Here is a 25,152-nt window from a genome sequence, read left to right as displayed (position 1 = left end):
GTCCAGAGGCGGCACGACTCACTGTTGCAGCGACCCCTACAGCCTGTCTGTCTTTTTTTTTTTTTTTTTGTCTTGTTAAATGTAGTTGTTTGTGTTTTTTAATTGTTTTTTTTAACTGTGTTGGTGGTGGGGGGGGGGGGGGGGGGAAGGGGGAAACTTTTTTAAATCTCTTGCCTGTACGTGAGACCCGACCTTTTTCCTGTCGGGTCTCCGTTGTCGTTGGGGCCTAGCACCGGGGAGCGGCCTCCAGCCTGAACGACCTGGGGGCTCCAGTCACGGAGCCTGCGGAGCTGCGGACTTACCATCGTGGGGCTGGCCGGTATCGGAGCGTGGGGAGCGGTGGTGACTCGCTGCTGCGGCTCGACCACGTAGCCCAGAGGTTCCAGCTGCAGCCGCAGGTCCTGTGGACTGACGGGACATCGGGAGCGCGTGGGTCCGGGTGGAGAGACCGCTTTCCGGAGCTCCCGCAACGCGTCTTCTCTAGCCCGAGTCACGGGGTTCATGGCCGTGAACGACCCGGAGCGGGGCCCTACATCGCCCCGCGCGGCCTAAAGTGGCCGTGGGACTTATCATCGCCCGCCTGGGGCTTGGACATCGGGAGAGAAATGGAAAACAGGGGAGAGAAAAGACTTTGCCTTCCATCACAGTGGGTTCACTGTGATGGATGTTTTTGTAAATTGAATTGTGTGCATGTCTGTATGATATTGTCTTTGTTTGTATGGCTGTGGAAACGCAGTTTCGTTTGAGCCTCAATGAGGTTCAAATGACATGTAATAAATATTGATTGATTGATTGATTGGTTGACCGTTAGAATTATTCCGTATCAAATTATTATGAGAAAAAGTATACCACCATCACAGACATCCTATTTTTCCCATTAGAGAAATGTAATGCTTTAAAATGGGCCAAAGTTCCAAATTTAACAAGGGAACAAATCAAAGTTAATTTTTGTAAAGATTTTGCTGTTTAATGCATTTTCTATAAATTGTGAACAATTAAAAACAGGAATTGTTGAATTATGCTCATTAATAATTACGTCATTATTTTATACTGTTCTCAAATATCCATTTGGTTCCACTTAATTCTTATCATTTTAGAAAACAAAAGAGTTTATTTTCATTTGGTCGATTTCATTCCAATGTAATGATAAATTCTGAGCTTATTCATACTGAAGAACAAGCTGTGTGTGAGATTGAAGTGCACATTTGACATCCTAATTTCAGGTCTTGGGTTGCTTGGCTACATCTTTGTCTGTAGAAACAAGGAATTTCCCATGCTGATTTACAAAGGAAGATAGAAAGTGATGGAGTAACTCAGTGGGTCAGGCAGCATTTCTAAGGAACGTAGATAGGTGATGTTTCAGGTCGGGACTTGAGGAATGCTCCCGACATGAAAAGTCACCTCTCCTTGTTCTCCTGAAATGCTGTATGACCCACTAAGTTACACCAGAATTTTATGTCTTCTACATCTTTGTCTGATTGGGTGTTTCTCACCCATATCTTGTGGTGCTGTGTGATCACTAGATCCATATTTGACAAATGGACAAACAATTAATCAGACGGTGTCCCTGTTCTCCATGGATGCTGCCTGACCCACTTAGTTACTCCAGCACTTTTGGCAATCAATTAATTTAGTTTAGTTTAGTTTTAAAGATACAGCAAGGAAATGGACCTATCTGCTCACCGAGTCCATGCTGCCCACTGATCACTTATTCACCCAAATTTTCCCATCCACTCCTTACATACTAGGGGCAATTTGACAATTAACCTACACATCTTTGGGGATGTGGGCAGAAACCAGAGCACCTGGAGGAAACCCGCACAGTCACAGGGAGGACATGTATGCTCAACACAGAAAGCACCTGAGTTCAGGATCGAATCGATCTCTGGTGCTGTGAGGCAGCAGCTCTACCAGCCATGCTACCTTGGTAATAGCAACTTGCATTAAGATAACATCTTTTAGAAACCCCTAAGTAGTTTTACGGAAAGGAAGTGGATGTTGGACATGAGTAGTATAAATCTTTCTTGTTGGCATGCGTCCATCTGCGAGAGTTGATGGTACGGCTTTGATGTAGTTCTGTTTGGAGAGGAAAATGTTTTATCCATGATTGTATTTCCTGCTGTGGCTGATTAGGCCTGGCCTTGACAGGCAGACCCTCCCACAGCTAGCACAAGTGAAGTTGTCTCTGGCTGCTGGTTTGGGGAATGTGGGTAGAAATGTGGCCTGTATTTTCTGTATACCAAAGGATTTTCCTGTTTAATGTATTTCAAATAAAGAGAACTGAACAATTAAAAGCTGGAAACTAATTATACATTAATAATGAAATAATTCTCACAGAGTTGGAATGATGAATGGAAGCATGGCTGAAAAGCAACGAGACTTTGAAGGGAGATGCAACATGATGGAAGAAATCCTACTGGAAACTTGCCATGCGATAAGAGGAAGGCAAATGAAGTGAGGCCACAGTACTGTCAATCCCAGACAGGGTTGAAAGACTGAGGAAGATTCCCAGAAGAGGCACTGAGCTAAGTCTCCCAGTGAATTGTAATTGTCTGAGACCAACGTTAGTTTATTGTCATACACACCAGGGTGCAATGAAATTTGTTGCTTGAAGTTTGGAGTAAACAGTTTATGGAAAGTTTCTAGCTTAAGGGCCTGTCCCACTTTCACGACCTAATTTACGACCTCTGCCGAGTTTGCCCTTGACTCATACTCGCAGCATGGTCATCTCGAGGTCGTAGGAGGTCGTAGGGAGGTCGTAGGTAGGTCTTAGGAGGTTGTAGGTAGGTCATAGCAGTCTGTGATGCTAATCGTAGGTACTTGTGGCATCAAGTAGGTTGTGGCGTTTTTTCTAGCCTGATGAAAAATGTTCGCAAATAAAAAAGGTTGTGAATTAGGTCGCGAAAGTGGGACAGGCTCTTTAGAGAGATGAATGAAAGATTCCCGTTTTCAGGTTGTGCTCCTTTACCATCAAAAGCATCCGTGACTCAACGTATTTGACATAAGATGAATCAGATTTATTCTTGGCTAAATGGAGATGAATGACAAGCATACCTGAAAGAAGAACACAACTGATGGGAGATGCAGAGAGCATCAAATAATACCTGAAGAGGAAAATGAGCCACTTCTTTGGGTGTGACAAATGTAATTTACAAGAGATTTCATTTATAATTTTAAATTTCCTGTATTTATGGATTTCCCTTTTAACTTCGTGAGCTCCAAAAATTCATCAGGTCTTACACTGTTGATCTTAAGTTGAAAAGCAATACAGTACAACTTTAGTAATTTATAAGCAATAAAAAAAACTTTTGTTTTCAAATGAGAGGCATGAATAAGGATACTTCTGATTGCTTTTTCATTCCCATCAGTTAATAGAACTTCTTTGACATCTGCAGAAATAGCAACCTGCAAAAAAAAGCATTGAACGATGAGCAAATATGCTTGTCTTGTGTAGAAGTGAAGACAGAACTGACAAGCCTTCAGTATCATGCTTCTTCACCTATTTCTTAGTAACAATCTTCAATCTTTTTTCATTTTATGTCTGCATTATTTTAATCATTCAATCAAATCAGTCAATACTTTTATCATTCCATTTGCGGGAGCCTCTATCTTGCTATCATTCTGTTCAGTAATTGGATTGTGACAGTGGATGATGGTATTCTGAGAGGCTTTCATTTGCAGGCTTCTGTTTATCTACTACAGCCATCATACTAGGCTGTCACTCTGCCTTTCAGCCTGCCTCTGTCTGTCCGCCTGATGTCCTTCACATAACTTTGCATTGGAGGTTGATGGCTTTGTAAGGGTACTGTGTACATTCATGTACGTACAGGCACGTGTGCGAGAGCAAAATAATGTGAGTGAAAGTGTGAGTGAGAGTACACTTGATAGCGAGAATGTGCGAAAGAAAGCAAGAGCTTGCAGGACTGCAAGAATATAAATGCGACCAGGTAAATGCAAGCAACCAAACACGAGGGAATAAACGCAAATAAATAAACGTGAGCAAATAAATGCGAGCATGGGAGTGTAAGAATGTGAGTGAGGGACCAATCGAATAAAACAAAGCGGCATGAGAACATACTGTAGGGGGAGGCAGAACAGCCAGTGATGTATCGTACACTGCTACTGTCAACGGGTAGAATGAGGATGAGACCCTGCAGAGTGAGTTTAGGGAGTAAGGCAGCAGGTTAAAAAAGCAAGGCCTCTGCAATGCCTGTGTCATGTGCTAGTGTGGGTAGAAATTGAAAAATAAGATAGATAAAGCTAAAGAGTTAGTACAGGAGCGAGGGCTTTAGAGACTTAGAGCATTGGGATAACTTCTAGGCCAAGCGTAATGGATTGTACCTAAATTGGAGGATGACTAATATCCTTGCAGGGGGGTTTGCTCATGTTACTTAGGAGGATGTAAACTAATTTGGAATTGGTGTGGGAAGTACAGTAGTTTACCTCAAACATAGATAAAGTTCAGTGGGCAGAGCAGACAGAGGCAGATTGGAGAGCATGGGAGGGTCTAGCAAACTCAACTACATATACAAGAAGTCTCACAGATAAGTCAGATGAGATTTGAGCATGGACCAGTATTTGGAATTATGATGTTATTGCAATCACTGAAACAAGGTGGAGTGAGGGCAGGACTGGCAGCTTAATGTTCTGGATATAGAAGTTTCAGGCATGACAGAGGAGGATTAAAAATGAAGAGTTGCACTGCTTATTAGGGAGGACATAATGGCACCACTTTGAGAGGAAATCCTAGGGTGATTGTTGAATGAGACCCCACAGGTATCACTTGGACATGAAAGAGGGGCCATCACTTTGCTGGGGTTAGACTATAGACCTTCACATTAACAGTGGAAATTAAAGGAACAGATATGCAAGAAATGTGTAGAATAGTGCAAGAATATAGGGTTATAGTAATGTGGATATTAATTTTCCAAATATTGACTGGGTTTGCCTTAGTGCAAGGGACTTAGATGGGATGGAATTTGTTAAATGGTTCCAAGAGAGGTTTATGAGATAAGTGTAGAGAAGGCTAGTCGGAACAGATTCTCAACCCCAACCGAATCTGAAGGGCCCCGGACCTAAAATCTCGCTTGATCATTCCCTTCCTAGATGCCACCCGACCTGCTAAGTTCCTCCAGCACTTTGTGTTTTGCTTGAGTAGAAAAGGGGCCATGCTCGACCTAAGACGAAGTAAAACTGGGGCGGTGGTGGAAATGTAGGTGGGGAAATATTTTGTGAACAGCAATCTTAATTCTGCAAGTTTCAAGGCAGTTATGGAAAGGGATAACATTGGTCTTCAAGTTAAGGACTTGAAATGAAGAGGGAAGGCTGATTTCAACAGCGCAAGTGAGGACCTGGCGAAAAATGACTGGGAGCAGGTAGTAATGAGAGGCAAATGAAAGTAAAATGCACTGACAAGTGAAATTCTTTTTTAAAAGTGATCAGAATCAGCATCAGGATGAAAGGCAAAAATTGTACAATTTGAGACTTTGGATGACAAAAGATATTGGACGTTTGATCTGGAAATATATGGCAGGTTTAGGCGAGTAAGAGGTAGTGTCATGAGGAACATTGTAGACGAGAACCTAAGAAAGAAGAGCAAAAAGCAGACATTTTGGTTGTAAGATTTAGAAGGATCATGAAACATGTTTTCAGTATATCAGGAACATGTGGGTAGTCAGGGAAAGAGTGGATCCTATTAGCAACAAAGGAAATGTAGATGAGGATAGACACAACATGCTGGAGTAACTCAGCGGTTCAGACAGCATTTTCGGAGAAAAATAATAGGTGACTTTTTGGATCAGAACCCTTCTTTAGACTGAAAGTTGAGGTAGGGGGGTGGGGGGGTTAAAATTAACTGGAGGCGAGAAAAGACCAGAACCAATGAGGGCTGGCAACAGATAACCTCAGGAAGGGTGGTGTCTATAATGGCCCACTATTGGCTAGGGAAGGTACGATAACAAGATGGATACATAGATGCGACCAGTGGCAGACTAAGGTGAGGTAGGGGGGAGGGAGAGGGACTTGAAATTAGAGAAATCAATGTTCATACCCCTGGATTTTAAGCTACCCAAGCGAAATATGTGCTGTTCCTCCAATTTGTGTGTGGCCCCACACAGTGGAGGAGGCCCAGGACAGAAGGGTCCTAACTGAATACTCCTAATCTATATTCTCATCTATATTCACGAAGGAGACAGACAATATTCATGAAGGAGATAGTGAGTTCAGGAAGGGATGCATGTTTAATCTGGAGCAGGTCAGTATTAAGCAGGTGGAGATATGAGATGTCATGGGATGCATAAGGGTTGATAAAACACCAGGGATGGGCCTATCTTAGGTTGCTATGGGAAACAAGGTAGAAGTAGCTGGGCACATGATGGAGAATTTTGCACCTTTGTTAAACACAGACAAGGTACCAGAAAACTGAAGAACAGCTAATGTTGTTCTTTTATTTCACAAAAAAGGGCAGTAGGGATAAGCCAGGTGGCTAAATGCTTGTAAATCTCATGTCAGCGGTAGAGGAACTATTGGAGAAATTTCTAAGGAATAGGATTGATCAGGGCTTTGTACAAGGAAAGGAAGTTTTTTTTGAGAAGCTAACAGAGAGCAGGAGTAGTAGACATTATCTACATGGATTTTAATTGACAAGGGTAGGCATATCTAGAAGAGGAATGCACATGGGATCTACGATTAGCAGCCTAATTCAATCCAAAGTTGGTTTGGTGATAGCAGGTAGAGGGTAATTCTTATAAGGATGCTTTTCTGATGGGAAGTCTGTGACCAGTGGTGTATTGCAGGCATTGGTGCTAGGACCTTTACTATTTGTTATTTATTAATGACCAGAATGTGAATCGAGGAGAAACAATCGGTAAATTTACAGATGATTAAATAATTGCTTGTCCTATAAAGGTTGTCCAAGTCTAAATCAGGATATAGATCAGTTGGAGAGTTGGACAGAGAGTTGGTTGATGGAATTTAATCCGGATAAGTATGAGGTGTTGCATTTTCAAGGTGAAACAGGGATACTGTATGTTACATACTGTACATATAACACAAAGGAATGTAGATAAAGAAAAGGTCATTTGTTTACGTCTATAATTCCTTGAAAGTGGCAACACTGGTCTATAAGGTGGTGAAGAAGCCATTCTAATGTAAAGCTCAACACTTATATTCTATGCCTAGAGTAATGAAACCCTTGTCCTCACCTTCCACCCCATCATCCATCGCATACAGCCTATAATCCTCCAACATTTTCGCCACCTCCAACGGGATCCCACTACTGGCCACATCTTCCCACCTCCACTCCTTTCTGCTTTCCGCAGAGTCCGTTCCCTCTGAAACTCCCTGGTCAACTCGTCCCTTCCCTCCTTAACCACCCGCTCCCCAGGTACTTTCCCCTACAACCGTAGGAAGTAGGAACAGAACACCTGTCCCTTTACTTTCCTCATCGACTCCATCCAGTCTTTCCAGGTAAGGCAGAAGTTCACCTGCACCTCCTCCACCCTCATCTACTGTATCCACTATTCCAGGTGTCAACTTCTCTACAACGGCGAGACCAAGCACAGGCTCGGCGATCATTTCACTAAACATCTCCACTCAGTCCATCTTAACAACCTGATCTCCTGGTGGCTCTGCACTTCAACTCCCCTTCCCATTCCCAATCTGACTTTTCTGGTATGGGCCTCCTCCATTGTCAGAGTGAGGGCCAGCGCAAATTGGAGGAACAGCACCTCATACACCCTAGCTGTATGAACATTGACTTCTCTAACTTCAGATAGCCCATGCTTCCTCACTCCATCCCCTTCCCCTTCTCAGTTCTCTCACTAGTCTTACTGTCTCTGACTACATTCTATCTTTGTCCCGCCCCCTCTCCTGATATCAGTCTGAAGAAGGGTCTCGACCTGAAACGTCGGCCATTCCTTCTCTCCAGAGATTCTGCCTGTCCCGCTGTGTTACTCCAGCATTTTGTGTCTACCTTTGATTTACAATACACTGGTTAGGCCTCAGAGTGTACTGTGCGCTGTTCCTGCCACCACATTATAGGAAGGATGTGGTTTCTCTGGAGAGGGCAGAGATTCACGATGATGTTGCCTGGATTAAAGGACGTTAACTTATGGGGAGAGATTGGAAAGGCTGGGTCTGTTTTCTCTGCAGCGACGGAGTCCAAGGGGGTGGTCCGATAGATGCGTATAAACCTATATAGGGAAAATGGCCAGAATATTTTTTTCCCCCAGGAGGGAGAGGGTATCAGAGACAGGTGTGAGCAGATATAAAGTGAAATAAAAGTTTTTTAAAGGGCATTTGAGGGGAAAATATGTTTTGGCTAAAGGTGTTGCTGATATTGGAACTCGGTAACAGACGATGTGGAGGTCAGACGATGTGGAGGTCTCTACATTTAAACTACATTTACACAGCATTTCAATAAGAAGGCACGGAGGATACAGACCAAATGTGGGCAAAGGGAATTAACGTAAATGGGCCACAGGTCAATGTATGAAGTGGAGGGCCAAAGGCCCCATTTCTGTGATGCTAATGCATGTAAGACAGCATGGGAATGGGAGTGAAGCAGCTTGAGGGAGCTATTGAATGAGAGTACGTCATTGAGAGAGAGGGAGGGCACTAATGACAGGGAGTGAGGGGCAGCAAGAGGGAGTAAGGGAGTGTGAGAGGGAATGAGAGAGTGTGAATTGGTGAGGGTGAGCAAGAGATAGAGAAATGGAATAAGTGCGTGACATATTCCCTTATTTCTCAATCACCTGGCCATATTTTACATGAGCAAGACAAGTGCATTGAGTATCAGTCAGGGCAACAATATTCTTTATAGTTGGAGAGTTTTATTTTTTTATGCAAAGGCAATGGGACATAATATCTGCTCAACAAATAACTCAGAGCTTAAGAAAAGCAGGACTAACAACTTCAGAATGGTTATTTTACGTTAAAAGAATTTAATTAGAGGAAGTCTGGATCATATTTGTTGATAGAACAATACAGCAAAACAGTGAGTATAACATTATAGTGCTCCGTGATTTTTTTTTCTTGATGATTCTTTTTTTGTATTTGGGACAAAATATATTGTCAGATGAAATGCGATAAAAGTAGTTCTTCTTGGGGCCTGCAATGTCACAATAAAGGGATATTGAGTTCTCCACGCCAAAATGTTACTGTTCATCTAAAACAATGGTCAAAATCAATACGGCACAAAGGCAAGTCAATCCAGAAGGTCTCTCAAGACGTTACCGCTTGAACTCAACTGATGCAGATGACAGTCCTACAACCCAGCAGTTAGAATCTTCACAACACATTTTTCCTCTCCTTTCTTTATTCACTTCTGAATGGAAGGGTGGGGGGTGGGGTGGGGTGGGGGGGGGTGGGGCGGGGGGGGGGGGGGGGGGGGGGGGGGGGGGGGGAGTGCGGAGGAAGAAGAGAATCGAGCACACCTACCATAAGACCAGCCAAGCATGTCATTCCGCCCCCTAGTTCACAAACTGCAAGGCCTCTGCAGAACAAATAACTTTTAAATAAAAGGAAATTATAGAACCAGTTGCAAATGAGGTAACATGATTTTGTAAGGATATACATTACAGCACAATTCAACCTCTGCAGAGACACATCAACAAGCAGGAAGTTACAAAGCTATGAAAGGCAGAAGTCTTGCTGCTTCACTGGGCCACCACATGTCGATTGCTTTTTAAAAATAATTATATAAAAAATAATGTGTGGCACGTTAAGCGGTGGGGGTTCTCATTAGTGTTCACTGCAACACTAACACTGCTGTGCTGCAAATCTGAAAAGGTTCCTTTTTTCCCCCAAGAGGCTCTGTCTCCTGATTGTGCCTCCTGCGATGGTGCAGTGAATCAGCGAGGAAATGTCAAACAAAAGAGGGACAGAAGGAGTCGGAATGTTTCTTTCAGCCAAATACTTGTGCAACACAATAATTAACGACTGTAATTAAAGAATGCCAAAGCAAATAGATTCAGTGGTTCAGCAAAGTGCAGAAAATCTAAGAAGTCTGGAAAGAAAATGATCCAGATAAGTGTTCTTTTTATACGTGTTAATTTGATAACTGCTTTTACTTCTATCTTATGTGATCATCACCTTGGAAAGCTAATTGAAAGGATTTACTTATTCCAACTGTGCAGGTTAGGATGTGTTGAATTGAAGTGCATAGCTCAAACCATTAGATCTGTGCAGAATCTAAGTAAATAACTGTTGGCTAATTCATTTGGATTTATTAAACATTCTCAAACCTATTTCTTGGATAGTTTCAATCGATGTCAGTTTATAAATCAATATTTTTTTCATTTGGAAGAATGTCGAAACACGAAACTGCAGCTGCTAGTTTACAAAAGAAGACACAGAGTGCTGGTGTAACTCAGCAGGTCAGACACCATCTCTGGAGAACATGGATAGGCAATGTTTCGGGTCGGGACCTTTGCTCAGCATTGTCCAGGGGGTGGGGGGAACAGCTGGACCACAGATATTTAATTATTTGTAGTTTTTATAACTAGAAAGATACAGAAAAAGTTAAAAAACTGTTCCTTTTCTTCACCCCAACATGCATTTAATCGTAATCTTGGTGCATTATGGTCTCACATATATGTCCTACATATAGTCACTTTTTCTGTACTTCAACCAAATTGTCAGTGTTTATCCATGATCCTTGACACTAAGTAAGCTTTCTCAAACATATCTTATCCTGATCCCATCATTATACTCATCGTATGCCATCCACAAGCATCTTCCAGTCAAGGTCTCTCAAGTTCAAGAAATTGTAAGACACATTTTTTCCCTCCACTTGGGAATGGAAATCCAGCAAGGTCATCTAACCCAGTATGTTACTGAGGTAAAACTTAGGGGCCTTCCTAACTGAAGTTCGTACTAGAAGATACAATTGCCAATTTTGCTCCTACAGGAGCCTGTATCAAATATCTTTGCTACTTGACACAGCAAACATATTTGATATAAGCTCTTGCAAGAGGAGTAAGAATACTGACAGTGAGAATAAAGCTAAAATAAAGGAAATGCATAGGCAAAAATATTTTACATATTTAATGACCATATCAGAAAATGTAAAATGTCAATATACAAAAAAACAGACATACAGAAATCTTGTAAGGATTTGAACAAACCATATCCGTACTTATTAAAGGGCCTGAATTGACAGTAAGTGACTGCAATGTGCACACTTCTTTTTCACGAAGACACATTTAAAAACTGACTTGTCTATTTCATCCAATCAAGCAATCGTCTTTTGCAACAAAAAGCCCAAAAGGGATTCACTTCGTCAAAAAGGGCCTGGCAACTTCTACTATTACTCGATTGCTCAAAATGTTACATTTTAATTGAAATCAGTTCAATTGTGAAAGAGAGAGTGTCTAATGTGGGATTATTTAGCTGTCAAGCCAAAATCCATAAAAGAGCACCATTTGAAATGAAAACTCGCACTATCTCCACTTTATAATATCAGGCATGACACAATTAGTAACGTTATCTTATCACTCACAAATATCCTTTCCAAACACAAAGTAAAAATAACTACATTTTGCATGTATTAAAGTAAACTATTAAAATACTATACCAATTTAAAACTGAATAATTGCCAATGTTTTAATTAAAGATAGTTTACTGGATCACTTCACTACATCTTTAGACTTTAGACATACAGCACAGAGCCAGGCCCTACAGCCCACCGAGCCAACGCCAACCAGTGTTCACCCCATATACTAGCACTAATCTACACACTAGGGACAATTTACAAATTTTACCAAAGCCAATCAACCTACAAACCTGTACATTTTTGGAGTGTGGGAGGGAAATCAGAACACCCGGAGAAAGCCCACGCGGTCATGGGGAGAACGTAAAACTCCATTCAGACAGCACCCGTAATCAGGATCGAAGTCGAGTCACTGGCACATTAAGCTAGCAATTCTACTCCTGTGCCACCGTTCCTCCCATCTCTTTTGCTAATGTCTGTGCGCGGTTATCCACACGCGTGTGGGCTGCTGTCTACCTGTGCGCTACATGTAGGCGGTGCTGTCAGTGCATGTCCATGCTGGATGGTTTCATTACATCTCTCTTCATTGTGTCTGCGCATAGATATCTGGGTGCATGTGCGTGCGCTGCTGTCTGTGCAGCCTCTCTCTTGCCTGACTTATACGAGAGAGAGGGAGAGAGAGAGAGTATGTGTGAGAGAGAGAGAGAGAGAGAGAGGGAGGGAGACAGAGGGAGAAGTAGAGATTAATTGCCATATGTCATATGTACCGGAAACAGAACAGTGAAATTCTTATTTGCAGTAGCAAAATAGGTTTGTAAACACAGTACTCATGGATAACACAATAAACAAAAACAGTTTAACAAATTAAAAAAAAAACCCTGATGTCAATGCAAAACATAAGCTCGAAGTTCCTGGTGCAACCATAGTTTAGTTGGTGTTTGTAATGTTTAAGATGTTGATGGTTGTTGGGAATAAGCTGTTCCTGAACCTGGATGCCAGCTTTCAAACTCCTATACCTTCCTCGTGATGGCAGGAGTGAAAAGAAAACATGGCCAGGGTGGTGTGGGTCAAAGATGAAAAGATTTTGGCATATTTCACTGAAAAGGGGTGAGTACAGTGGCGATCGTGTACCTCCAAGCAAATCTGCAACATCCATGTAAAGAACGTGTAATTCACTTTGAACAATGTACATGAGCTCATACAAAGTAAACGGGAGTCAAATTGGTATTTAGTAGACAACTATTTCTACCTACCGAAATATTTCACTGTGTTTAATACAGTAATAAGCCAACACCTCTTCTGAAGGCCAGATACCTGGAATAAAATGAGAGTATGTACTGTTAGCTAATGGACAACAAGAACATGAAATCCTTAGAGGGGGAAAAAAAATCTTAAAGCACAATATTGTATTTTCTAATCTGCAATTACCATAGGAAAGACACAAAGTCCTGGACTGACTCAATGAGTCAGGCAGTGGGCTGAAGATGGCCTGGTTGGGTTGCTCCTAGGCCTGGCCAAGCTGGCCATCCGCGAGTCAAGGCGCCAGACGGTGGAGGGCTCTACCCGAGCCGGCTGCCTGCCCCTTTTCCGGGGATAAGTCCATGCCCGGGTGCGGATAGAAAGGGAATACACCCTGTCTACGGGCACCCTGAGGGAGTTCCGCGACCGCTGGGCACCGAGGGGGGTTGAATGTATCCTGGACAAGGATTGCAATATAGTTGTTTAGCAGTTGCTTAGCATATTTGTTCGTCTTGTATTATGGTGGTGTTTTGTTTTATTGTATTGTAAATACTATTTTAATATTTGAATAAATATTTTTGATTAAAAAAAAAAAAAAAAAAAAGTCAGGCAGCATTCCTGGAGGACATGGATAGGTGACATTTCAGGTTGGGACCCTTTTTCAAACCTTCAGACCAGGCCCTGACCTGAAACATCACCTCTCTATACTCTCCAGTTGCCCGTCCCACTGAGTTACTCCAGTATTTTGTGCCTTTCTGTGATAAACCAGCATCTGCAGTTCCTTGTTTCTTCATTTACCATAGCTTGTCCCTAATCCAGACCATTGATTCATTGGTAAAATAGTGCAAAGCCTTCAGATTTATGTGTGGGGGAACACACCAATATCAATTACATCAATTCACCAGTAGCTGGGAAGAAAGAAGGAAATCTCGGCTCAGAATATTTGGTTGAACCAGATACCTTATTTCATGATTGCTCAATAAATCTGCCAGAACTTTGGTGACAGAAAAAAATTGCATTTTACGTGTGCTATTGTATTGGTGTTTCACCAAAAGTATAATTCAAGGCTGCAAACAATAAAACAATTCAATCGTTTCCTGCCTAGAAATTCAATGAATCAGCACCAAAGAAAATAAATAGATGAATATTCAACAATAAACCATCTTATCAGGCCCTGTCAGTTGTCTATGGTGAGTTGAATCTCACTGTTAGGAAAAAAAAAGGCTTCCTTTTGCTATTTCTTCTGAAGAAATAAATAATTTTGAAGCTTTGATGTGGAAAACAGCAAAAACATAAAATAATTGAATGTTATGATTTGTTTGTTAAGTATGTAAATGGTTCATTATCTACAGCTGGCATCTTGAAACAAACTGGGATTAACAAGAAAATTCTTCCTGGATTTAGTTGGAATAAGATGCATTACAAATAATGAAGCTTGTGAATATACTGGGCAGTAATTCAGTTGGAGAATTAAAGTGAATTGCCACAGTTAGTGTCAAGTTCAAATGAGTATTTAGATCTTTGATTTTGCGGGACAGGTTCATTTATTTTTAAAAAGAGCTTTCTTTGATAGGACAACACTTAACCTCAGGTTATCAAGTCTGAGTTCTCCTGCTCCATTTTAGTTACAGGTACAGACCTAAATTTACAACGACATTACCACTGCTTCCAGTCGAAGTGTTTAAACATATTGAAATCAGCTCCCCAGGCAGATGTGAAAACCTGCAAAATGATTGTTTAACATGACTGCCTTCTCACCGACACAAATCTGCACATTGCACTGCTGTTTCCAATTTTCCTTCAATATATGTGCAGAGAATTTGATGCTAAACTATAACATAAATCAGAATCTTAGCGTATTTTCTATTAAAGTCTGTACAATAATATCATTTCTGGGAAGATTCAATATGAATTATGTGACCACATTATTCTCCACCACTTTGAATTATTGTTCACATTATTTCAGTGTTAATAAGACCGCAATGTGTACAATTAAAAAGATTACCAGTGCCAAGGAGCAAGCAAAATGCCATAGTTTAATCTCACTGCTCAATTAACAAATAATAACTATTTCAACTTCATACTCATAATTTGGGTGGACATCTGAACTCTTAATTAAATTGATCTTATTTGCTCCAGCCCATTCATAATCACGCATGTCAAAATAAAGAGAATAAAGAGGTGGGGACAAAGTACCATGCTGGTCAGTACTACCAATGAAAGAACACAATTGAAAATCAAGTGCCAAAAACACGATTAAAAATATAAAAGTTGCAGCAAATGCCCTTGTATAATATTGGAAAACAATGTTATGTGAAGTACCAGAAGTAATGGAGATCTTCCTACAAATGGTTGAATATTCCACAAGATTTAACCTGAACATATACATGGACAGTGTTTTAAAAATGACAAAATGTGGTTATTTTCCCAATTATATCAAGCATACAAGGGCTGGAATTCTGCTGATTAAGGGAACCACCCTAACTACTGACTCTATTGGACGTGCCACATATATTTAATAGCTACAAGGGTAGGCAAGGGGTTGAGTATCCAGCAGAGAGCAACTCGCCTCCTGACTCCTCAAAGCTTTTCCACCATCGGTACAGTGCCAGAGACCCGGTTTCGATCATGACTGTAGGCGCTGTCTATATGGTGTTTGTATATTCTCCCCGTCACCTGCGTGGATTTTCTCTGGATGCTCGGGCTTCCTACCATACTAGATAGCTGTACAGGTTTGTAGGTTAATTGGCTTGGTATAATTGTAAATTGTCCATAGTGTGCGTGTTGCATAGTGTTAGTGTGCGGGAATCATGGTCGGCACAAACTCGGTGGGCCGAAGGGCCTGTTTCCGCATTGTATCTCGTAACTAATAAATTAAACTACATGCCGCAAATCAGGAGGATGTTGGAATACTCTTCTCTTGCCTGGGTGAAATTGACCCCACCCAGGACAAATCAGCCCCTTTAGTTTGAACTCCATCAATTATTCTAAGCATTCATTCTATCCGCCACCGGCGCACCATAATTGCAGTGTGTATCATTTATAAAATGCACAACAACAGCTATCAGTTACTCGTGCCTCAAGGAATCTTGGGATTTCCGTACACACTTCTTCAGGAACGTAAATCAAAAATGTCCTCCAGTTCAGAAGCTGGTGCATTCGGCTGCCCTCTCTGCTGCTGGACATGGATTACGTTCATTGTTCATCCCTAACTGCCTTTGAGAAAGTGGTGGAGAACTAGCTTCTTCAAGTGCGGCAGTCGTTCTAGTGAAGGACGTCTCACAGGAGAGATAGAGAGCTCCAGGACCCAGAGCCACTGAGGATGAAGGACTGAAAAGATAGTTTTTAGTCAGGATGGTGTGTGCAACTTGGAGGGTAGCCTGCTGGAGGTGGTGTTCCCATGCATTTGTATGTCTTGGCGGTAGACAGCACAGAAACCTTTACCCAGGGAAGGGGAATCAAAATCCAGAGGGCATAGGTTTAAGATGAGAGGATCAAGATTTAATAGGTACCGGAGGGGTAACGTTTTTGCACAGAGGGTGGTGGGTAAATGCAAGAAGCTGCCAAACAAAGTAGTTGAGCCAGGTACAATACAACATTTAGTTTTAGTTGGTTACACAAAAAAGCTGGAGAAACTCAGCGGGTGCAGCGGCATCTATGGAGCGAAGGAAATAGGCCATAGATGCTGCTGCACCCGCTGAGTTTCTCCAGCTTTTTTGTGTAACCTTCGATTCTCCAGCATCTGCAGTTCCCTCTTAAACATTTAGTTTTAGTTTTTGGTTTCAGCTTTAGAGATACAGCGCGGAAACAGGCCCTTCGGCCCTCCGGGTCCGCGCCAACCAGCGATCCCCACACATTAACGTTATCCCACACACACTAGGGACAATTTTCATATTTTACCAAGCCACCCTACAAACTTGTACATCTTTGGAGTGTGGGAGGAAACCAAAGATCTCGGAGAAAACCCATGCAGGTCACAGGGAGAACACACAAACTCCATACAGACAGCACCCATAGTCAGGATCGAACCTGGGTCTCTGGCGCTGTAAGGCAGCAAATCTACCTCTGCACCACCGTGCTGTCCCTAAAAGACACTTGGCCGGGTATGCAGATACGAAAGTTTTAGAAATATGGGCCAAACGTGGGCAAGTGGGACTAGCGTAGATTGGCATGGTTGAGTTGGGCCGAAGGGGCTGTTTCCATGCTGTCCGATTCTCTGACTTTATGTTTGGGAGCTGCTGTGAGAGTAAATTTAATGAGTAACTATGGTGCATTTTATAAACTATGCACATTGCTGTTACGGTGTGCCAGTACAGGACAGAATCAATGTGTAGAATAATTAATAGAATCATTAATGGAGTACAAACTCAAGGGGCAGCTTTGTCCTGGGTAACCTCACTCTACGCTTCTTGGTGCACTTTCATCCAGGTAATGGGAGGGTATTCCAACATCATCCGATTTGAGGCATGTAGATGGTGGAAAAGCTTTGATGTTTCAGGGGATGAGTTTCTCTTTGCAGCCCCTGGCCTACCCTTGTAGCTATAAAATATATGTGGCAGGTCAAATAGAATCAATAGTGACTCCAGATCTTGTCGATGGAAATGAATATCAGAGAAGGTGGCTAAACTCTCTCTTGCTGTGATTGTCAATGCCCCACACTTTTATGGCATGTATGTTGACTTGTGTTTTCAAGGTCTTGCAGTATACATGCATGAATTATTTATTTTGCTAAGTAGCTGCAAGTGGAATTGAACCTTGTGCAATCAGCAGTGAACATCTTTATGATGGATGGGAAAACATTGATGAAGCAGCTGAAGATAGTTGGGTCCAAGGCAAGGCACCGAAGGAACTCCTACAATGATGCCCTGGAACTTGGATAATTCACTAGTTCACAAGTTATAGGAGTGTTATTAGGCCATTCGGCCCATTGAGTCCACTCTGTCATTCAATTATGGATGATCTCTGCCTCCTAATCCCATTTTCCTGCCTTCTCCCCTTAACCCTTGACACCGGTTCTACTCAAGAAAATAATGTACCTCCAACAATCACAGCCAACATCCTTTGTTCCAGAAATTATTCTAATCATTGTAATGCTTCCCCTTGACAATCATTCATTGCTGTAGTAAATAATTTATTATTAACCGCTAACTATTTTCTATGAAACGCTTCATTTTTATTTATCAGGTCATAGAGGCAGCTTACTTAGCATATTTCCTTCTATTGAAAATCCATACAAACAGCAAATACATATAATTATCCGACTCGTTTTGCCCTCCCCCCTGCCCCACTCCCCAAACTGCATTCTTATAGCACCTTAAGGGTGCTAAATTATTATTGTCATTGTTAAACATATGAAATATGGACTTCACTGTGGACCAAACAGATTTAATAGAAGGGAGACACAAGGAACTGCAGATGCTGGAACCTTGAGCAAAACACATAGGGCTGGATGAACTCTGTGGGTCAGGCAGCATCTGTGGAGAGAATGAACAGATGATGTTTGGATCGGAACCCTTCTTCAAACTGAAGAAGGATGCCAATCTGAAATGTTATTTGTCCATTCCTTTTACAGATGCTGCCTGACCCGCTGAGTTCCTCCATCAGATTTAACAAAAAGACAATTTTTGGAAAGAAACAAAGCTGGTTTGTGAATGTAGTCAGCATTTTAACACTCTCTCACCTCAGATCCATCTGAATGCATTTTGGATGACCATGCATTAGATAACAACTCAGATAATTTTTAAACCTCCTGCATTTCAGACCCACTAATACATAAAGGAACAACTCCAAACGATCATATTTCAATCTACCTATACTTTGCGGTAATTTGGGATGAAGAACGAGATTTTCATAACAATAGAATAAAATCATTTTTGGTACCATTATCAGTTTCATCCCAAAAGCTATTCATTAGCCAATATTTCTTATCCTAATCATAACTTGGTATTCGTTGTCATTATCTAACAAAGCACATGTATTGTTTCTATCCGATAAAGGATTGGTGAAAATACAAAATAAGAATAGAAAATACAGGAAATATACAGGGGAGGAGTTGGAGTACTAAGGGGAGGAGAGTGGTTACTATGGCAACAAACCCATGTATACATGAGAAGTTGGTCATTAATCTAACATGTTGCAAGTGGGCAGGTGTAGCCCCTACCATGCATGCAATGCACATACATTTTGAAAATGAAAATTGACAGACAAAGAACAGCAGGTGTTAGAAATCTGAAATAAAAACAGAAATTTCAGGAAACACTGCAGGTCAGACATTATCTGTGAGGGAGAATCAGAGTTAAAGTTCCAGGTCTTGGACCCTTGGTCGGAACTTGGAAAGGGAAATGTTTTTCTAGTTCTGACGAAGGGTCTCCAATGTCATGGAGTTAGAGAGAGAACAGTCCATAGAAACAGTCCTTTTGTAACAACTCATCCATACCAACCAAGATGACTACCTGAGGTAGTCCCATTTGCCTGTGTTTGCCCTATAATGGGCCTGTTCCACTTAAGCGATTTTTCAGCGGACTGCCGACGACTATCAAGTTGCTGGCAGTCGCCTGAAAACCAGGAACTGGAACGGCGACTGTCAGAGTGGAACACACACACAAACACATCGCAAAGGTGGGGGCCAGGGCAAGCTGTCTGAAATCCACACAGTGCAAAGCCAAGGCGATACAGACACACACCACGATGAACAGGAAGGTTGGCGCTGTAATTAAGACGGCTAACACAGTGTACGGTGAGTCCTTTAAAAGTGGGGGGGGGAGAGAGAGAGGGGGGGAGAAGGAATGGAGACAACTTTTATGAAGCCAGCAAACTTTTAAGAAGTCAGAGATACACGGCTGTGAAGCTCGGCGGACATTTAACATTACCGGTCGGTTATCCTTGGTTCTGAAAACTACTGCTTACGTTTTTTTATCCCAATGAGCCAATGAAATTCACCGGTCAGCACCAGCTACAACCTACGAGAATCTAAGAGAACCTTCGACCTCCTGGAAACCCACTAGGACCTCCTTGTGACCCACCTACGGCTCGAGAATTCTCGCTACTCTCCATGACGGCTTCATTCTAGTCGCCGCTAATTTTTCAACATGTTGAAAAATTCTCGGCGACCATAATGAGGCCTCGATTAGTTCCCAGAATGTGGGAACTCCTCACGACCATGAAGGCGGCTCCCCGGCAAACATCCGCGAGCATGTGGCGACTGCATAGTCTCCTGCAGTCGCCTAAAAAGTCACCTACGTGGGACAGGTCCATAACACTCTAGCCCTTTTCTACCTACTTACCTGTACAAATGTAATTTAAACATTATAAATGTGTCTGCCTCCATAGCTTCCCCTGACAGCTTGATCCATATACCCACCACCCTCTATGAGGAAAGATTGCCCCTCAAGTCCCTGTTAAATCTTTCATCCCTCATCTAAAATCTCTGCTCTCTAGTTTTAGACTCCACCACGATGAGAAAAATAGATAATTCACCTGATCTAATCCTCTCATGATTGTATATATCGCTATAAGGTTACTCCCCCATCTCCTAAGCTCCAGGGAGAAAAGATTCATACTATCCAGCCTCCCTTATAACTCCCTTATAACTCAACCTTCTGGACCTGGCAACATCCTCAAATCTTTTTTGCATGCTTTCAAGTTTTCCATCCTTCCTCTTGCAACATCTTTTTTCAATGAGAAAAACAGTTTCTCCTATCCATCCACAGTCCCCTAACTTTTGTGAGTCTCTGCTGTACCCTCTCTGAAGACTTCATACTTTTCCTAGAATGACACCCAGAATTGGACACAATCCTTCTTAGGTACCCAAACTAGTGTTTTATGAATCTTCATCATGACTTCCTTTCCGTAATAATCTATGCCTCAATTTATAAACACGAGAATCCAATGTGTTTTAATAACCACTTTCTCAACCTGCCCCATCATTTTCAACAAATTATGACCATGTACCCCAGATGTCTGTGTAAACCAATTAGAATTGTGCAAACCAGTTTGTGTATGATTTTTCTGGCTAAAATTTAACATTTCACATCATTCAGCATTTCATCTGCCAACAAATGCCCATTCCATGTCTGTCTTTAACATCTTGAAGTTCATTACAATTGTCTTCATTGGCTCACAATTCTTTAACCTTTATTTCCCCATCTATACATTTGGAAATTTGCTGAATTTAAAAACATTCTTCACTTTCACTACATGGCCTTCAACCCCAAGGACAAGCATATCATATAGCTTCTTATAAAATTCCTTTTGAGTGCCTACACATTTTACATCGGGGTGGGAAGATTGCAACCTTCACGTGGTCCGCCCTGTTTCGAAGAATGCAATCAACCGGGTGTGCACAATCAAATAAGATCAAATTGAATAGATTGTCCTACAACTTTAGGCTGTGCACACCATACGCAAGAAAAATACATTGTACATCGACTGTATTGCCCTCATCAACTCTCTTAGCAAAATGATTCTATCAAGTTACACACAATTTGATTTAATCAAGTCAATCCTGGCTTTTTTTTAAACATCCACTTAATTGGTCATTTTGTACCTGATTGCATTCAGAATTTTCCCCACTGCCTAGTCTGTAGTTATTGGGACTTTACCTGAAGAAGGGCTCGACCCGAAACTTCACCCCTTCGTTCTATCCAGAGATGCTGCCTGTCCCGCTGAGTTACTCCAGCATTTTGTGTCTATCTTCGGTGTAAACCAGCACCTGCAGTTCCTTCCTACACACTTTATCTCTTTAACTGTCTTTGAAGAACAGTGTACCTTTTCCAATTTTCCAGTCCACAGGCAGTGCTCCTAAATTTGCAGACGTTTTGATGAATATGATCAAGGCCTGTGCAATTTCCTCCCTCCCTCCCTTCAGCAACCTAGGACGCATCCTGTCTGAATCAGATGATTTATACATTCTAACTCCAGCTTCGATTTCCAACAGCTACTACTTTCAATTTTGACCCATCCAGAATGGGCCCAGCCAGATCCGTTATCATCCCAGTGAGAAGGGTACTTCCTCAATTGACCATTTTTACCTTAGAATAGTTCATATCCCTTTTCTGCAGCTGTTCCTAACCTAAGGATATGAAATCACCATCAGCACTATGAACACTTGAAAATTATTGCCTTTTTCCATTTTCAGATGTGCAATGCATAGAATGATATGCACTGAACATCTAAATAAAAAGCAACATTTTAGGAAAGAGGCACAAAATGCTGGAGTAACTCAGTGGTTCAGGCAGCATCTCTGGAGAAAAAGGATGGGTAACGTTTTAGGTTGGGACCCCTCTTTAGAATGAAAGCAAAGGTGGGGGAAGGGGGGGGCAGGTGAAGAATGGGAGACGAGAAAAAAGTTAGACCAATCAGGGCCAGCCACAAATGACCTCAGGCAGGAAGGTGAATACTGTAGTAAGTCCAATGTTGGCTAAATAGGTGTGATCGCAAGAGAAACAATATGGAGAAACGTGGAACTAGTAAAACGTCTGGGGAGGAGGAAGGGGCCAAGGAGGGAGGGGGGTTGGGAGGGGAGTATGAGACAAAGTTACTTCAAATTAGAGAATTCAATTTTCACATGGCTGGGTTGTTTGGGATAAACGTTTGGGATAGTTCTTTGCAAATCACAGACGAGCAAATATCACCTTCACTTGGCAAAAGTATCACCAAATCCCACTTAACATTTAGTGGAAAGCTGTGAAAATAAACCTAAAACTGCGGAGTTGCAGGTTTGTTGAAAGCTAATCAATCACACTTAGGCTATAATAGGATAAGGCGATCATTGGACTGTGCTGATCCTTGGGTGGACAGAAGTATCTGTACAGGATTGGCTAGATGTTGCAAACTAGAATTCCCTGTTGGATTTCCACAGATAATAGACAATAGGTGCAGGAGTTGGCCATTCGGCCCTTCGAGCCAGCATCGTCATTCAATGTGATCATGGCTGATCATCCCCAATCAGTACCCCGTTCCTGCCTTCTCCCCATATCCCCTGACTCCTCTATCTTTAAGAGCCCTATCTAGCTCTCTCTTGAAAGTATCCAGAGAACCGGCCTCCACCGCCCTCTGAGGCAGAGAATTCCACAGACTCGCAACTCTCTGTGAGAAAAAGTGTCTTCTCATCTCCGTTCTAAATGGCTTACCCCTTATTCTTAAACTGTGGCCCCTGGTTCTGGACTCCCCAACGTCGGGAACAAGTTTCCTGCCTCTAGCGTGCCAAGAGTTGGTGGAGATACAATCAGTATCATCTACGACAAACACATTCAAGGCTCTAGTATTACCCACACATCCAGCCCAAATTCTCCATCCTACACTTTAAATAGTGTCACAGAGTATGGAAACAGGCTCTACAGCCCAACTTGCCCACACCGACTACACACAGGTCCCACCCGCCTGCGTTTGGCCCATATCCCTCTAAACATGTCCTATACATGCATCTGTCTAATTGTTTCTTAAATGTTGCAACAGGCCTTGCCTCAACTACCTCCTTCGGCAGCTTGTTCCCTACCCCCATCACCCTTTGTGTGAAAAATTATTCCTCAGATTCCTATTCATTCTTTCCCCCTTCGCCTTAAATCTCGCTTAACATTCAAACTTTTTATTATAATGCTCTAACCGTTTTAATTTATTGTTATAATGATTTCTGATTAATTCTTACCTGTCTCAATTTCCAATGTCTATAATAAGGTATGCCACTCAGAACATATAAAAATTCAGCTCATGAACAGGTTCTTCAGCCCAAAATGTCTGTGCCGAACGTGATGCCAATATTGTCTGCCAGCACAGGATCCACATCCCTCCATCCCCTGCGTTCCCATGCACCTTCCTAAAAGCTTCTTAAATGCCACTATCATATCTAGAGGAAACCCCTGCAGTCACAGGGACAACATGCAAACTCCACACAGACAGCATTGGAGGTCAAGATTTGATTTATGTCCTAGGTGCTGTGGTTTAGCTGCGCTTCTGTGTCTTAGTTTAGTATAGTTTAGAGATACAGTGTGGAAACAGGCCCTTTGACCCACTGAGTCCACGCCAACGCTAAGTGCACCAGCACTATCCTACGCTCACTAGGGACAATTTACAATTTTAACCAAAGCCAATTAACCTACATTTGTGTGGGAGAAAAATGGAGCACCCAGAGAAAACCCATGCCGGTCATGTGGAGAACGTAAAACTCTGTACAGACAGTACCCATAGTCGGGATCAAAGCCGGGTCCCTGGCGCTGTAAGGCAGCAACTCTACCATTGGGCCACCGTGTCTCCCATGTCGCCCACAATTTCTCTAGAATTCCTCCTCACTGAGGCCATTTATAAATCTAGGCCATTTCAGAGCCTCTTCAAACATTGCTGTCCTTTCTCTGTACTCCAATCGTTCTTGCTCCTTCTTAGCAATCCTACCCAGGCTTCTTCTGTCTTTCCTACTCTCCGTTTTGCGCCTGTAGCACTGAAGTAGGAATTAATTAAGATAACTTAAGATAACTTAGCAATACAGCCTTTGTGCAAGCAGTGAATGTTCCCAAAAAAACTTTCCCATGGATCTAGCAAATACATAATAGTTAAAACATTATGTATTTATGTTTTAACTATTTTTTATGCTGTTAATACATACATAGGATTTAATGAACAATGATAACTAGCACGCTTGATTATAACAGGAAAGTTCCCAACTTGGTATTGGTGAGTCATGGTTCTGATTTTCTTTGAATGGAACTGGTGAAACATTAATTATCACCTACATTCCCTCAATGCTGTAATAAAAAACATAATTCCATTAACTTAGAGCCCTCAAGTTAGTGACCTAATTATAAAATATACAATGTAAAGAATGAAACACTTGCAAATCACCATGAGAGCTACGTTAGAATGAAAACCACTGCATGCGTGTTTGCAATGAACTTTTGGAGCAGATATTTTACATTTCACTCTGCGGTCTTATTCTATGAACATAGTTTTTGAAAAGATGACGCTAAATATATATGGACCAGTATTTAATGTCAAACTAATTGTCCTCGAAAAAGATGGGAATAAGTCACTTTCCGGAGCCACAGCAGCAACCCGGTTAAAGGTACAATGAAGAGTTCTGTTAAGCAAGGAGGTCCATGATTTCACCCCAGTAATAATGACAATCAGAGCAATTTTCAAAGATATGGTCTCCTTTCATTGATTCATTGCAAGGACAGTACGGTGCAACACAACTTTGGAATTAAACCGATTTATGGACAGGGTGATGGGTGTGGTGAGAAATGAAGCAGGTATATCAACACATTTTGGTCTTTTTTTTTAAATTATTTTTCGTTCTTGTCTTCTTATTCTTTTTTAAGTTTTTACTCATTCACTCTTTGACTACACTCTATGGTAGTTTAGGGGTTTACACATTCACTATTTATTTCACTTTCTCTCTTTTTTGCTCTTTCTCTCTTTTTCAATTTCCTTTT

The 25,152-nt window shown here is 41.8% G+C and overlaps 1 protein-coding gene across 2 annotated transcripts in view; it reads right to left on the bottom strand.

Moving 5' to 3' along the window:
- The window catches only part of camkmt (calmodulin-lysine N-methyltransferase), a 295,734-nt gene that overhangs the window by 69,455 nt on the left and 201,127 nt on the right, over nt 1-25,152 (bottom strand). Inside the window, exons 4-6 of one of the 2 annotated variants that reach the window (XM_055639630.1) lie at nt 12,745-12,805; nt 9,439-9,508; nt 3,342-3,405 (exon numbers count right to left, since the gene is read on the bottom strand). In XM_055639630.1, the coding sequence (XP_055495605.1) occupies nt 3,342-3,405; nt 9,439-9,508; nt 12,745-12,805 (195 nt within the window). The remainder of the gene's footprint in view (nt 1-3,341; nt 3,406-9,438; nt 9,509-12,744; nt 12,806-25,152) is intronic. The other variant, XM_055639631.1, reaches the window with a different exon arrangement.

This window comes from Leucoraja erinacea, chromosome 8 (assembly GCF_028641065.1).
Source record: "Leucoraja erinacea ecotype New England chromosome 8, Leri_hhj_1, whole genome shotgun sequence".
Classification (NCBI taxonomy): domain Eukaryota; kingdom Metazoa; phylum Chordata; class Chondrichthyes; order Rajiformes; family Rajidae; genus Leucoraja; species Leucoraja erinaceus.
This window is presented reverse-complemented; position numbering and strand designations above follow the sequence as displayed.